At 37.8% G+C, this 16,551-nt stretch overlaps 1 protein-coding gene across 1 annotated transcript; it reads right to left on the bottom strand.

Moving 5' to 3' along the window:
- Positions 1-64: 64 nt before the first annotated feature.
- LOC117569081 (neogenin) lies at positions 65-15,677 on the bottom strand. The gene is made up of 7 exons (XM_034250097.2): positions 15,631-15,677; positions 11,939-12,113; positions 3,027-3,242; positions 2,640-2,962; positions 2,015-2,569; positions 1,764-1,956; positions 65-1,710 (listed from the first exon to the last, which is right to left on the bottom strand). The coding sequence occupies exons 2-7, from the start codon at positions 11,994-11,996 to the stop codon at positions 1,556-1,558; spliced, it is 1,500 nt and encodes a 499-aa protein (XP_034105988.1). The 5' UTR covers positions 11,997-12,113; positions 15,631-15,677; the 3' UTR covers positions 65-1,555.
- Between the last annotated feature and the right edge of the window lie 874 nt (positions 15,678-16,551).

Genomic DNA, 16,551 nt, shown 5'->3' with positions numbered 1-16,551 from the left:
TTAAAATAATTGCGGATTTAGAAACTGCTGGAAATTTGATATATGCGAATATGAAATACACTAATTTATTAATGAATTTAGCTTTATTTATTTATCGGTATGTATATATTCTTAAAGTCGCATTAATTAAAAGGTAAATGAAAAAATTACAATATTTGTTTAAGACACTGGCTTTAAATATGTATGTATGCAAGTCGTATGTTAACAGGCCGGCTTTCGAAATTAGGTTTTGCAATTGCAAAATTCATATGGAACATTTTTAGATACAATCTTTGCGTTGATTACTGCAATTGGCACATTTATGTTTTATCTTTTATCTTTCAGTTGTTGTTGTTTACATTTTTATCATTATCAATAGCTTTTTCGATTTCGATTTCATTTTTAATATTTATATTATGATTCTTAAATAAAATATAAGTATACAAAATATATTCTTATATTGATGCTTTTTGATTGTATGTAAGTATATAATATATTCCGTATTCCATCTGATCGTATGTGTATATATATATATATGTATGTATATATTTATATGGCCAATGGCTAATTTCAGGTATTGTAGCAAAACAAATTTCAATCGAAGCCAAACAAATAAGCGACTCTCTATCCTTCTCTTTTTTCATAGATACTCGTTATGCTTAGATAGTATGTGTAATATGTATGTAACATATGTTTGTGTGTATGTAAATAAGTACTTGGTAACACGCCGTTTGTTCAATATCTCCCTTAAACAATAAGTATTCTTCTTCTCATAATCAATTCCCATCAAGAATATCGTTATCCTCGTCGTCATAATCATCGTAAAAAATAGTCGTACATATGTATGTGTTTTAAGGTACATATGTCTAAGCTTTGGTCTAGTTATCGTAATATATTTCCAGTGATTCACGTAATTCGATTATATTTTGTTTTCATTATTATTATTATGATTATTATTAAATAAAAAGTGTTTGCGTATGTCTCATTCAGACCATTTCAGTAGATGATCCTCATTTACCTTGTATCTTTTTATTTACACTCCTATCTGTATCTGTTTGTGTGTATCCGATTCTGTATTTGTTCAGGTAAGGAGGAAGTCTCTCTTGTACATACAAACAAATAAATATTATATGCTAGGTTTTGGGCGGTTTTCAACCAATCGTCGCAGTTATCTTTCCATCTTTAACTCCATCTTTAACTTTATCTAAACTAAGCTATATATTAATTCGCCGCTCTCTCTCTTGATCTCTCTTGCTAACTATTGATCTGGTTCTACATTTATGTGTGATTCTAGTTGCTTGTTGGCACAAATGTTTCAATTGGATTTGCTTATGCGTGATTGATTTTAGTTTCGACATTACATTTACATTTACATTAACATTAACATCAACATTAACATTGACCCCTTTCAGGCGCATTAGCATTTTTTGCATTCGCATTTGCATGTGTGTATAATTAGAATACTTGGGTATTTTGCATTGGCATTCTTATCGATATAAGCTGCTATTGCCTAGGTGACCATTTGAACCAGGTGCGCAGTGCTGTTCCTCCTGGTCCACTCCGTTGCCTTACGCTCTTAGAGTCGTAACAAAGCTATGCTGCCTGCGCTCATGATCAGAGCTGGGACTAAGCTGAATGTACACGCTGCATTCTTCTTTTCCTCACTATCGCCACCGCCGATGCCAAATCCAGCACGCACCAGATCCTCTGGCGGCGTTTCAACGCTCGAATCTGCAAGGTAAATAAGTAAATATCTTCCACGGATGAAATTATGGGCGTTTTACCCTCTGGATCCTTGATGACGACATCGTGATTGGGTGCAAAGTTCGACCAGCCGACGGTGTTCTTCGTCTTGACACGCACATGCCACAGTCCTGGCGTCAGTTCCATCTCGTGGGTAATCTTCCAGATGCCGCTCTCCTTGTCGTGGTTGTGATGCTGCGTCTTGATCATTGAGACGGTGCTCCAGTGAATAGACTGCACAAGAGAAGCAAGTGAATGAATTGAACCGGATTTCTCTTCCCTCTTTGCTTACCTTCGACAGCTTGTAGTCGAGCACAGCTTCAGAGAGCGGTTGCAGGCTGCGAACCAACCAATGCATCGTCACCTTGTTGCCCTCGATGGTGCTGTTCTCAAACTGTGGCGTCTCGGGCGCATAGCTCAGCTGGACACGGACCTCGTTGGAGCCAATGGAGTTCTCCACATGGCACAGATACTCACCCAGATCGCTGTCATCGGTATTCTTCACAATCAACGTGGTGCGATTGTGCTGCTTGTGCAGCGAATTCTTGATGGAATACTTATCGGACAGCGAGAGTGTTTTGCCATCCTTGATGAAGAAACTGATCGCAATGGGATTGGCACGATAGTCACAATAGATCTCGGCACTGCCGCCCTCCTGGGTGTTCACATGGTGTCGGTGTGTGGACACCTTGGGACTGTATTGAACGTCAACGTTGATCATGCCATGTGGTGGATCGTTGCTGCCATCGTCACCAAGACACTGATAAACGCCGGCGTCCTCTTCGTCCACGTTGTCCAGCACAATGACACCACTGGCCGGATCCCCAGCGGAGGTCAGTCGTTGACCCTAGAGAGTAGAGTATATGGAAATATATGTTAGTATGACAAAGATGAAGGTGAAAAAAGCAGAAACATACATTCAAGGACCATTTGATGTCCGTCTTGGTGGGCAGAAACGTTTGGCAGACAAGCCTGTGGTGGTCGCCCTGCTTGAACGTCTGCGAGCGATCCGTAACATCGCGATCGTCGCAAAGGATCGACAGCCGAGCGGCCACCGTCAGCGTTGTGTGTTGCCTCACATTCTGCGGCAGGATCGCACAGTAGTAATCGCCGCCATCCTCGGGCGTCACTCCCGCCAGACGCAGCGAATTGTTGCGCAGCGCTTCGAAGCGATTGTTGATCGCATTCGGTCCATTCGAGACAATTTGATCCTTCTTGTACCACAGCGCCACATTTGTGACTAGAAATTAATATACAAGTTTGAATTTAGCAACAGATTAGTTAAGTTTTCTTTCACTACTTACTGTCAAAGTTTCGGGCATCACAATTGAGAATCACATCATCTCCGGGCTTGGCTTTAACAAAGATCTCTTCCTGCTCAAAGTATGGCGGTACATTGACTTCCTCAACGGCTACCAGAGGTGCCTCTGTTCCAGAGTCTTCTCCGTCGTAATCAAAGTTATCATCATTCCTGTAGTCGTCATAGGCCACATCTTCAATTGGTGACGCATCACAAAAGTCTAAAACAACATTGAGATAGAAAGTTAGAGATGAGTCATGCGAAAAAGGAACAACATGTTTGCTATACTTGTTGTTTACATGGTCGATGGAGCTCTTAACTGGAACTGATAAAAATCACACCCCATCACCATTTAATGGGGAGCGTTGGCGTTGGCAAGGTTGTCATACGATCTGCACTCTCAAGTAATTGCTTCAACAGCTAGGAAATTGAATCGCAAAGCGGATGTGAAAAGGCAAAAGACAATCGAACCCTTTTCAAGGAAATTATAAATATGTGCATGAGTAACTCTGTGGAAAATAGTCAGCCTTTCAATCCATTACAATTTGTAAAAGAAGACAGAATTTGATGAGGTCAGCAGAGATATAAAAGATATTTACTCTACTCTGTATGAATAATATTTAGAGCATCGGCAGAGCTTAGAAAATGCTTCCGAAAACAATAACAAATAGATGACTGATGCAAACAAACAAATTGCAAGTGGAAGAAGTTGAAAAGATGATTAACACTGCAAAATAATTGGCATACAATCTTTAAAATATTCAGGAGATATATCTACGTAAACAAAAACAGTGACAATATGATGACTAAGTCTTCATTCAAATGAGATGCAAGAAACTCTATGAGTAACTCTTGTAGTGAGCAGCCAGGAAAAGCAAGAAATGACAAAGTAATAAATATAAATGAATACTATTTTAAATTTAAAAAGCATCACTTAATAACATCATCGACAAACACCATCTTCTCGATGAGAAACATTCCTTAATAGGAAAACATTTCAAGATCAGGAAACATGCAATCACGTTTTACCATAAAAACTACATTATTATGAACACGAAATTTGTATGAAGAACTATGCAAAGTTAAGAGTTCATAAAAACTTTTCAACTTTAGATATTAATCTGAATTTATCTCGACCAACAAATGTTCCATAAATGTAAAATAATTAGATCTTATCTCAATGAGGTAGATTTCAATCTGAAGTGATGTCGCGACAACTCTTCAAAACTTAGCCTCGTTTACAGCGATAAGTTATCAGCAATTTGGCAATTTCTAGATAATTTTCTGGAACGAATCATGTGGAACAAAGTGTGGAACAGCTTCTCAGATATAGTTCGAAATAACATTATAGCGAGAGTATGGGTTGTAATTATGATTTTTAATTGTAGGCAACCGAAATGGGATGCAACCATGAAAGAAACGAGTTTTGTGTTGTCAGTTTAGGGTGATGGAATCTTAATTAGCATCGATAAAGGCGTTGGCCCATGGCGACAAACGACAAGCGACAAACAATAAACCATAAATAAGAAACAACAAGCAAACAAACGACAACCGTATCAAGGTAATGTTGTCTTTTCGTATTACATGCACGTAATCAAAAGGCGGCGCTCGTTATATGTAAATCTAATGACTAATTTATCACTGCGAATCACAAATCACAAATCACCATTACCCATTAGACATTGGACATTAAAAAAATCGAAATTCGAAAATCCAATAACAATTTGCATGCCATATACGCGTAGAGAACTAACGGCAATTCCAATCTCACGACTCAATGCCCACACGTTAAAGCCAAACAAATTGAGTGACTCACTTACACATGCGCTAACGTCATCAAAATAAAAATCAAACAACTATATGCTCGGGATTATGGCTGCTCTTAAGTATTTTTCAAGCTGGCAAAAGAGTTACGCAAGTCAGCAACATCATCATCATCATCATTATTAAGGCTTCGTTATCAAGCGTCGATAAAAGCGTTTACCTTAAAGACTCTGCAATCAAACAGCCAAGACGACAGCTATCTTATCCAATCCGCGGTCATATCCGCACTCAGACAGACAGCAAGAAGCGCCTTTTATGGCATACAACTTGAACAAGACCAAAAACAAAAATGTATGGAGACTGAAAATGAAACTGCTTTTTGTTGTTAGCTTTGCGCAGTTGGTGGCCATTGAAGAGCATCCAAGAGCATCGATACATCGAGATAGAGACTGAGACAGAGACTGAGACAGAGACAGAGACCGAGACCTTCACCGACATCATTGAAACACCAAATGTGCAATCTTGGTCAGCCGCAGCCACAGTCGCTGTATTTGGTGAGTCAAGGCCAAAGAGCGTGGCAGTCGCAGCCCCCATCCTCAGCTTCCAGTGGCAATTCGCAGTCGCATTCGCAGTCTGGTAAGTGGGTCAGCTCAAGGGGCGCCCCAGGGCCTTCGACAGCCACATGCGTCAGCTGCCCCTCGGTAACACTCCATTTTCGCATTGTCCTTGGATCGATGTCTGGGGGGTTGCGACACACAAACACACACACACACACAGCCACTCAACAACAACAGCAGCAGCAGCAGGAGTCTATGATACCATATGGATGGATGGTAGAACACACTTTTTGCATGGCAGCTTCAGCTTCAGCTTTAGCTCCCACTTGCATTTGTTACTGTGTGTAACAATGGCGTCAGGACGACGCGGCGCCATTGCCGTTATCCTTGCACCCCCAAAGTGGATTTCTCTCTCATTCTCTCTCTATCTTCGTAACATCCTAACATCCTACGTTAGCTGTAATGGCTTTGGCTGTTGATGGCACGCATTGGGACTAGACCGGCGACATCCTGCGACTGCGACTTCGACTGCGACTGGGAATGGGAATGGGAATAGGAATGGCGTCAGCACGAAGAGAAGAATTCCGAATTTGTCATCTCTTATTGCTCTTGAATTCCTCAAACAAAATTAACTGTGCCAAGGGATGCCATGCAATTCGTTATGCCATCGCACAAATAAATTTATCAAACGTCAACTTGACTCAATGGCTCCAATAAGACTTTAGCTACAGCAAGTGCATAAATTCAATTGGAACTCTTAAGTAGTTCAAGTAAATTCGGATAGCTTTGATTACTTTTATGGTCATAGAGTACTTTTACATATTTGTGCGTCATTATTTTGAAGTACCATTTGTTATTTTAATGATTTTTATACTGTTTTAGAGTGGCAAAGACAAGTGCCAAATTTGTATTTTATTTTCAAAACTGACAATTAAAATTATAGTTCACTAAAGTGAAATTTCAAGCACTTCAAATCTTTCAAATATTAAACGAAATACTTTTTAAATTCCAGCCAAAATATGATCTATTAGTTATTTTCATTTTGTTTATTTTTAGTCTGATAAATTGTGAGTTTCCGCATGCTTTGATTGAGAACGAGATTTGGTATTGCAAAAATGTTTTAATTATAGATCCAGTATAAATCATTAGCTTTGCGAAAAAGGCAATTAATAATAATTATAGACTTTAAGATTAACTACGCCCATGCCTGGGAGTGTGCTCGCAAATTCTTGGCGTGTTTTTCAAACTAACATATCATTATTTATGACGAAATTAAGAAACTTTAATTTAAGGTGTATTTATAACCTTAGTAAAGTGTCGGTTGTTTCTTCAGAAATATGCACATTTTTCAAATATTCTCAAATATTAAAAGAACTACAAATATTTTATTTTTTTATTATAAAAAATCAATATTTTTATCAAAATTGAACAATGTGTATTATTAGGAATTTTTAAGTTGGTTGAATTTTTAATTTTTATGACATATTACTTAATAACGCATCTATTTGAATAGAAGTATTTTGTATAATTATTATATTTCATTTTGTAATGAATTAAATCTTTATTAATTGATTCCAGGAAGAAGTTTGACTTTGAATTTAAACCTTGAGTATATGAATAGCTATTATAAGGTGTTAGCTACGAATATGAAATTAAATATAAGTTTGTGAAAATCATTATTAGCTATTAAAGGAAACTTTATTTCATTATAGAAATGGGTAAAATGGAAATAATACTAAAATAATCGTTTATTAAAAGAAATTTAGAAATTTAGAGTTGGGTTACATTTTCTTTATTTTTTCGCACTTTTAATAAAACAATCCGATACTAAAATTAATGATGTTGAAATGTAATTTATTTCTAAAAATCTGGCATCTTAAACTAAAGAATCTTACGCGTGGGATATTAAAGGTATTTTAGATAGACTTACGGCGATTTCATTGAATCAATGAATGCAATGCAACAACTTTGGTCTTGGACATTGATTGTCGGGGAATTGTAATATCAGTAAGGTCAGCATGGGAGGCGTCGCTTTTGGCAGATAAGGAGATACTACAGAGAGACCGCGAGACCGCATTGATTGTTCCATTCAATTCAAGATTCAGTTCAAGATGATTGCTAATGGCACGTACTAAATATACAAGTGCGTGTTGTTAATACTGTTGTTGATATGTTTTTTTTTTTTTTTTTTGTTGCTACTTTACTATCGTCACGAATGATGCGCCCACCTCTCACTCTCTCTTCACAATCAGACTGCATTGCAATCGATGTTTTATTTCGTGTCCTACATACATATAAACATATGAGAATGTTTTGGGGAATAAATACCGAGAGAGAGAGGGAGAGAAGGAGAGAGATACCGTCGAGTTATTGGGTCAACTCGTAAACAAATAAAATGCCATGTCTGCTGTCTCAATGGAATATACTCGTCTTCGTTTCGTTTCGTTTTCGTTTCGCTTCATATAAATAAATATTAAAGTCTGGCTATAGCCAATTTTGGTTGTGGATCTGTCCCAAAACAAAACAAAACACAAATCCGCAACCGAAAAAATGGAATTTGCTATCGGATGGGGGATGAAACTTGGGCCATTAAAGCTTTCATGTCGGGGGTCATAAAAGTGCCACAGATAGCGTCTAGCGCCTAATGTTAATGGACAGCACAGCAACTGACCAAATGGTCTCAGACAGACGGCATAAATTTTGAACAGCGACTAGGCACATAATTCGATTCCATGAAATTTGCATAACGTCACAAATAAAAACAACTGCGAAAGTCGAAAATTGAATTGAAATCAATTGCTTCGGTTCGCTTGACTTTGCATTGAATGAGCTTCCGCACACACACACACACACGTACACTCATTTACACACACACACACACACACATAGACAACTACAGACCCGTGACAGAGAACTTTTGCGCACGGATCAACGAGGGCGTGCCTTTGATCCACGCAATTTGATGGATCAAATTATCCCCCCTACCATCCATCAACCATATGATTTATTCTGCGATTTTTCGGACAGCATTTCCATCAAAATCAATTCCAACAAACAAAACACAAAAAAAAAATGTGCAGGGCACGGCAAGTGAATGCGTAATATGAGATCTTTTCAAATACGTAAAGTTTCTTACAATTCGAAACATTCTTGAACTTATGCGAAATATCATTTTAGGGGAGCAGCTAATGCCTTTGGAGCACAATTTTAGGAATTCTTATGCACTCGATCAGAAAACGAAACTAAAAGCTTGCCGTGATACATGAGCTTGAAAAAAAACTCGAAACTTGGGTTTGGCTTTTGATTTCTTATGTTATCGACGGATCCCAAAGAGAGAATTCTGTGAATTTCTCCTATTTTTAACAAATTGTTTCCAAGAAATTAAAATTATAAAATATTAAAGATTAAATAGAAATTTAACTATATAATTCCGTCTTTATGTGTAAAGTTTTTTAAGTTGTCCATAAAACTCAAGCAAAGTCTAGAAGGAATTTTCTCAATTTTTTAATAAATATTTATGAAGAATTTGAAAAGTCTAACATGTACAATATTAATTATAAATGTATTTAAATTGTGCCTAAAAAAAATGATCGAAAATGTTATCAATATTTCCTTTAATCTAACAACTAATTCAGGAAATAAGAAATTTATAATAACAACTCTTTAAGAAATTTGCTAAAATATTATTAGAGTTTCTTTTAAAAAAATTGTTATTAATTTCTAGAAATTTCAAAATTTGAATATTTAAAAATTCCTTTAATTTAACAATTTAGTGATGAGAGCTTCTTAAGTTCCGCAAAAGACAAAAGTCTTCAGAGATTCTTGCCCAATTCTTTATTAAATTAAAATTGTTAAAATTTGAAGTATGAATTAGAAATTGGAAACTAAATTTGATAAAATGTTTGTAATTTAACAAATTTCAAATAACTAAATGTATAAAGTGATATATTAATTAGAAGTTTTTCAAGGTATTTCCACATTTGCCTAAACTTTGTCAGCGTTTGCTCTAATTATCAATTAAGTAAAGAGTAATAACCTTCGATCAAATTCAAGTATTAAAACATTGAGAATTTCTGAGAATTCTGAATATTTTTTTGAACTATGAAGTGCAAACAGATGATTGAATGACTTGACTTTTCTATATGTCGCAATTGTGAATTAACAAACATAATTCACACAGCTGCCGATTGTATCAACATCCGTCAAATTCGTTCAAATTTTTGATGCAACGAAAACATTTCCAAATATTCAAAAAAAAAAAAAAAAAACAAGTAGGAAAGCTACAGTCGAGTGTACTCGACTGTGAGATACCCGCTACCCATTTTGAATAAAAGAAATATATTTTGCGGTATTTTCTCAAAATATACCGAATATACCACAAAAATACTAAAAATATACCAAATGGTATATTTGGTATATCGACATAGTACCGCATTCAAAATATACCATAGACGGCACAATATACCAGATTGTCAGCCAAAGCAACTAAGACCCCTAGTAAGTAGGCGTTTTTGCCCATACAAAAGTATTTCTTTAATAACTTCGACAATTTTTATCTGATCGCAACCAAATTTTCAGGAATCATAACTACTATAGTTATTATTATATATACCAAAATTTGCAACTCTAGCTTTAAAATTAGGCTTGTTATTCGATTTTTTTGATTTGCAGGGGCGGAAGTGGGCGTGGCAAAAATTTGAAACAAACTTGATCTGCGTGCAAACATAACAAATGCTGTCGAAAAAAAATTATAGCTCTATCTCTTATAGTCTTTGAGATCCAGTGTTTCATACGGACAGACGGACAGACACACAGACACACAGACGGACAGACGGACATGGCTATATCGCTTCGGCTGTTGGCGCTGATCAAGAATATATATACTTTATAGGGTCGGAGATGCCTCCTTCTACCTGTTACATACATTTCCTGCCGGCACAAAGTTATAATACCCTTCTACCCTATGGGTAGCGGGTATAAAAATAAAAAAAAACATGGAAAATATGCTTTGAACTTGTTCTATTTTGATGTATTTATTTACTTCTTTCTTTGCCGTCATTTTTGGCAGAGTTTTTAGCCAACTATATGTATGGACGGGCGGATGGATGGTCTGGATCTGTATACATTGTCTAATGGTCAGATTTCGACATTTGCCATGCTGTCATGCCTTATCGCATGGCTAAAATTGGAAAAGCGCACAATTAATTAAAAAACAAAACATTTCGTGTTCATTCATGGCAAGGGTAAACTCTGCAGCAGCAAATTGGAAACTAGATGAAGACACACACGAGATCAGAGGTCGAAGAGGGGAGCGAAGAAGGGGAGAGAAGAGGAGGAGGCTTCGCACTGGCTGCGTGTCTGGCATGAGCAAATATCTAGCTAGCATAATAACAACAACAACAACAACAACAACAACAACATCAGACTGCCATTCTTTGCACAACAACATCAAATATTTACTCTTCCTATTGGATGTGACTTGGATTGGATTGGAGTGGAGAGCAGAGTGGAGAGTGGAGAGTGGAGAGTGGAGAGTGAAGAGTAGTAGAGAGGAGTAGAAGTGAAGACACATGGCCTCACAGCCTCAGACTCTACAATGTGTTCTGTTTACCGTTATCTGCTATAGCATTTGCGCCATAATTCGAAACGCGTATGAAATTTAACTTTCCAGAATAGATAAGCGACGCGTTCGTTCCGAGACGATAAGATATGCTGACTGCCTGAGTCCCCGGCCCAGGTCCAAGGGGTTTAACTTCTGCTGCTGCTGCTTTTGCTGCTTTGGCGGTGGCAATAAACGTAACCCACGTGGTACTTAGATACCGCCGAGGTACGAGCAAGTATGTGACACACATGTGTCTGTGTGTGTGTGTGTTGGTTGGTTGGTAAGCTAAACACACACAACACATCAGTGTGGCAGAGACTGACTGATATGTGGGCTTGCTCATGCCTATTAATATGGCACAAATGCCACATTGGTAATTCATAATTTTGACGCTTACGTAAAGCAAACTGCGATTATGAATTGTTTTGATTATTTCGTTTACTACGATTTCGTCGCTCGAGCGGTTAAATGAACTTTAATTCAGAGGTACTCATTGAACAATCAATTACAAATCAATTGACTTGCCGTTATAATAAATTGCTCAAATTCCTCAATTGTTGTTCAAACAACGCGCTCTCTCGTGCTCTCTTTTATTTATTAACAAATTTTCGTTTTTTTTTTTTGTTCAAATTTCACCAATTTTGTTTGCTACTAAAGCGCAGACCTTGCTCCGTATTTTATTGTTACTCATCAGAAGCGCAAAATTATATTATTGACGATGATAATACAGTTTTTTGTTTATTTTTCCAGTTTGTTCTATTAATTGATAAATTTAATCAGAATTGCTGTTCGAATGCCAGCATTGCGTATACGCAATAAATTGATTCAACTTTTTTTTTTTTGCCTACACTTTGATGGGCGTTCGCCCCAAGAGGGTTTTTACTAATCGAAATTGAAGCTTAAAGTGCCAATTAAAATTATCGCATTCCTCTATCATCATCTCTGGCTGGCAGCTGTGAAACCCTTTTTCGATGTAGAGAGAGTAAAACTTACCGCTATTAAATAGTCCAATTAACAGACAAATGAGTAACATCCACGTCGCAGCTCTCATTGTTCTCTGTCTCTGTCTATCTGTCTCTCTTTTGGGTTTGTTATCCGTTGTTTTAGTGTTGTTGTTGATGGCACGCACTTTGTGTATTTGTTTTACGTATCGGAGGTGGATCGTTAACTGTAATTAATATGTTTTGTTGCAAGCCGATTTAATTAATTTGCCACTAAATTGCTACAACCAATTGCAAAACCCAATTGGGTGCCGCAAAGCAAACGAAATTTCAATTTGTTTTTTTTTTTTATTTTAATAATTATTAAATTTTTGTTTGTCTTGTTAATCGCGTCACGTTCGGCGGAAACACAAAATTGGCCGAAAAGTAAAATCAAAGAAAAGCGCACGCATAATTCATTTATTGAATTCAAAATGAGACAAAAACAAAAATAAAAACTAAAACGAATAACATAAAATCGCAGCTGTGCGATAGAAATCACAGCTTCCAGCATACAGTGGACACATTTTTCGCTGATTGGCAGCTAAATGGTAAACATGGCTAATAGTTGTTGGTATTTGCTGCGAGTTATGCAAGTCAGAGCCACTCTCGTATTCAGTTGTAGTCAAGCGTCGTATCTCAATGATATTATGATCTCAGTGCGAAAATTGCAATTTGTTGTTGTTGTCTCACTCTCTGGTCGCTAAATTACCCCGTTACCCGCTCTTCGGTCAGCCAGCCTCCTCCCCCTCTCCTTTCTATCTCTATTTCTCTCTTGACTGACTCAATGCCACAGAGCGTTTGGCCGCCTGCCTGTAAAGTGGGTCGTGTCGGGTCGATGTGGTTAGTGCAAGCAAGGGGGGAGGGAGTAGCTACCCAGGGAGGTAGGTAGAGGGGGGGGGGGGGAGAGAGGGTGTGCCAAGTTGAAAAGCATGCAAATATGTATGCATATAAATAAATTAATGTGCAAATGCGAAAACTGAAAAACGAAAAACAGCAACTACTAAAAAAAAAAGGAAACACACCGAACCGCAAATACACTGCAACTGCACACAATGCAAATTGGCAGTGAAAGGGTATGCAAAACATTTTGAAAGATACATTCTCATGTTTACACTCAACACATAGAGCTCTATGCATATTATGTATACGTAGCGTGTGTCTTGGTGTTTGTTCTATGAATGTTGCTCACAAAAATACTGCATTTGCAATTTGTGTGTGTTTTTGAGTTGTTGCAACCAACGAACGAATGCTGAATATTCATTTGTATATTGACACACATCGGGGCACTCGCATTTGCCCGCTGTGTCCTAATGAATACACTCATTTCGCACTCTCCACAAAAATGCGCGCAAATAAAGCGTTAACTTGGCTCAGCAAATATATTCATTATAATCTAAATTACGTACAAACTACTATTTGCCCTAAACAAGTCTACAACAAGTGTATGCCATAATGAAAGCTCACAGTTATCGCAAGCAAGTAGGCGACTTTATTTTCCAAATACATTTATCAATAGGCAGCGCAAGTTACAAACGTTACTTTAAACACCTTTGCTTCTAACGAGGGCAGCTACAAGCATTTCTTTAGTTAATTTGAATTGTTTGGAAATTGTTGTATGATCTACAGTAACTGAATTTCATTATTTATTATACAAATATTTCATTTATATTTACGAATTCATAGGAAATTCCCATAGGTACAAGAAAATGATTTCATTATCAGCTGAATACACACGCACATAACATATTGTCAAGAGAATTGTGAAAATATGACTAATGGCAATTTGAAGAATTGCTGAAAATAAGGCCAACAAGTTTTGAGATGTACATCGAATTTGCATAACATAAAAAAGTGTATTTTATTACTTGACTTGTGTTGCCACATTAGCTATTGATTTAAGCAGCATTGTTGCAAGTTTAAAATGACGTCATCTCGAAAATAACACAGAAATACTTGAAGCGACCCTCTTGCTACGACAGTCGTTCGTCTTCGTCTTCGTTTACATCTTCGTTTTCTTCTTCGTATTCGTCTTGGGGTCGCAGCAATCACTGCTGCTTTACTTGCTTACTTTGCTTACTTGGTTGCCTGTCTCCTGCTCTATCTCTATCTCTGTCTCCGTCTCTGTCGCCCGCGCTGTCGTCGCCGTTTGGGTCTTGGTCTTGTCTCGTCTTGTTTTTTTGGTCTTTTTGGCGTTTGTTTATTTACATTGCGCTCGAAGTTTACACACACAAGCACAATCAGAATGCAGCCAAGGGCTGTGTGTGTGTGTGTGTGGGGCAGCTGCAGCTGCGCTCAGTTTGCTATTACAGCGATCTTTGCTATTGGGAATTGAAATCGGAATGCTTTACTTTGCTGGCCAGAATACGCCTCGCAATTGAATTGAAAACTTTTCGTTTCGTTTTTTTTTACTGTAAATAATACAATTCGCTTTTGTATGTTTCTTTTGGCCCCAACTCCTGCTAAACGAAACTGTGCCTGCGTTGTGTCCATCTGTGACAGCTTCTGCTGCCATTCCCGTTTCCTTTTTGGCAGTCAACTTTCCGCTCAATCATTTCGCTTTCGTTTTCGTTCGCTGTGCATTTTAGGAAGAGAGCCGGCTGCAGCGACAGCAACAGCGACTGCGACAACAACAACAGACAACTGTCGACAGTGGAGAGTTGAGAGAACAGTGTGATGGGGGTATTCGGGTATTTTACATATTTCAGCACAGAGTGTATTAGGGGTATTCGTGTGTTTTACATATTGCACATATATATTTATAGAATGCGCTACAAATGCATTTGCATAGTTGTTGTTGTTGTTTAGCTTGTGCTGCTGCTGTTGCTGTTGTTTTTGTTTCTAATTGCGATTGAGGCGATTGCCAAAATGCATTTGGGGTCTATAATTTGAGTTGGCTATTCGTAAATTGCCTTTGCTAGTGGCGAGATTTTTGTTCAAATGAATCACACGAGACTCGAATCAAAGACTCTACTACTCTGTGTGTTTGTCTGTGTGTGTGAATGAACTGGAGGCAGGCTTTGGGGCAGCTGCACCCGCCGTGGTTGCCGTTGCCGTTGTTGTTGTGGTTGTTGGGCTGCCAGGTAAAGAATGGATAAATGTGAAGTGCCTGTGCCATTTACACGGGGCAACATTAAGAGGAATAAACAGGTTTTGCGTTGCTCCGAGATGCGAACGATGTGCGACGTGAGAGAAACGGAGAAGGAGAAGGAGGTGGAGGAAGATGGAGGAGACTCGCAACTCGCAACAACAAATATTCGGCTGAAGCGTTACAAAAGGCAACCACAACAACTCTCTGGCAGCAGCAGCAGCAGCGACGACATATTGTGCGAGCACTTTTGATTTACGAGCAGGTAAAGTTAAAGCCAAAGGCAACCGAACTAGAAGTTGCTGCTCTTCCCACTTCCAGCGCGCTCACTGTTGTAACACTTGCACTTGCAACGCTTTCGCTCAAATTCAATTTCGTCGTGTCCAATTTGTTGTGGAGCCCTTCCAAAAAAAATTCATTTGTTTTAGATACAAATGTGTTTTTTTCCCAAAAAGCTTCAGCGATAGATAAATTTAATTGTATATGTGTATTGAATGTGTGTGTGTGTGCACAAAACAAATTGAAGTTTTCAAGTGCTTAATGGCCGTATTGATAGGAGTATTTTGTTGTATTTGTATTTTGAATTTCGTTTGGTGCGCTGCGCGCTCGTTTCGTACCCGACACGATGCTTTTCAAACGAGAACTGAAAGTAAGTGTAGCGCGTGCTTGGATGCCAAATGGGAGCCAAAAGCGCGCCGCAACGAAATGGAATGGAATGGAATGGAACACCAAACGGCTCTCACCATATTGCTGCTGCTGCTGCTGCTGTTGCTGTCTTTGCTGTTGCAGGTAAACAATTTGTGTCGCTCACTTCTTTCCGCGTTGCTCTTGTGGCGCCAAATTTTATCTGACCGAGAGAGAGAGAGAGAGAGAGAGGCAATCATATGGAGTATGAGTCGGAAAGATGCTCGCAATGTCACTGTCAATTGCTCTGTTGGTTTCGCTGATGCCGAAGCCCTACACTCAATAAATACCCTTCGCAAACAAAGTGGGGAGTTTTCGTTAAATTAAAAGGGTACAATTATAAAGTGCTGTTTAAAATTAAATACGAGTATTGAATACAATTCTTTTAAATACTTTTGCTTGCTATAAATAAGTGCATGAAATAAAAAAAGCAGAGATTAAAATTTTACTTTTTACCTAAAGACTTAGGTGATGTATGGCATAACTTCACATAACAATGCTAAGAATTCTGCAGCACGAATATGCTAATGATTAATCTCTCTGATGATAACTTTGTGAGTGTTTCTTGATAATCTTTTTAACAGGAATTTTTGCTTCAACTGACTGGTCAACGTTTTAGTTTTCGCGTTTATTTTCATGAACCACAGTGATCTAATCAAATGTTGATAAATTTCAGGAAGTTTTCTTATCTGATATGATGCAGACAAGCTGACTAACTTGATTAAATAGCAAACAGTATTCATAATTTATTATTGGCTTCAATAAAAAAAAGCATTCATTCAACCAGGTGAGCTCATGTTAAAAATAAATATGTTACATGCGAGGGCAAAATAAAGTACCAGCGATAGTAAACG

This window comes from Drosophila albomicans, chromosome 3 (genome assembly GCF_009650485.2).
Source record: "Drosophila albomicans strain 15112-1751.03 chromosome 3, ASM965048v2, whole genome shotgun sequence".
Taxonomy (NCBI): Eukaryota; Metazoa; Arthropoda; class Insecta; order Diptera; family Drosophilidae; genus Drosophila; species Drosophila albomicans.
The sequence above is the reverse complement of the archived record's forward strand: the minus strand, read 5'-3'. Positions and strand labels throughout refer to the sequence as shown.

Coding starts and splice junctions, on each gene's coding strand:
- LOC117569081 (XM_034250097.2), bottom strand. CDS start 11,996: ATGAGAGCTGCGACGTGGATGTTACTCATTTGTCTGTTAATTGGACTA. Junction 3,243..11,938: donor AATTGGACTATTTAATAGCG/GTAAGTTTTACT, acceptor ATGTTGTTTTAG/ACTTTTGTGATGCGTCACCA. Junction 2,570..2,639: donor ACATCAAATGGTCCTTGAAT/GTATGTTTCTGC, acceptor TCTACTCTCTAG/GGTCAACGACTGACCTCCGC.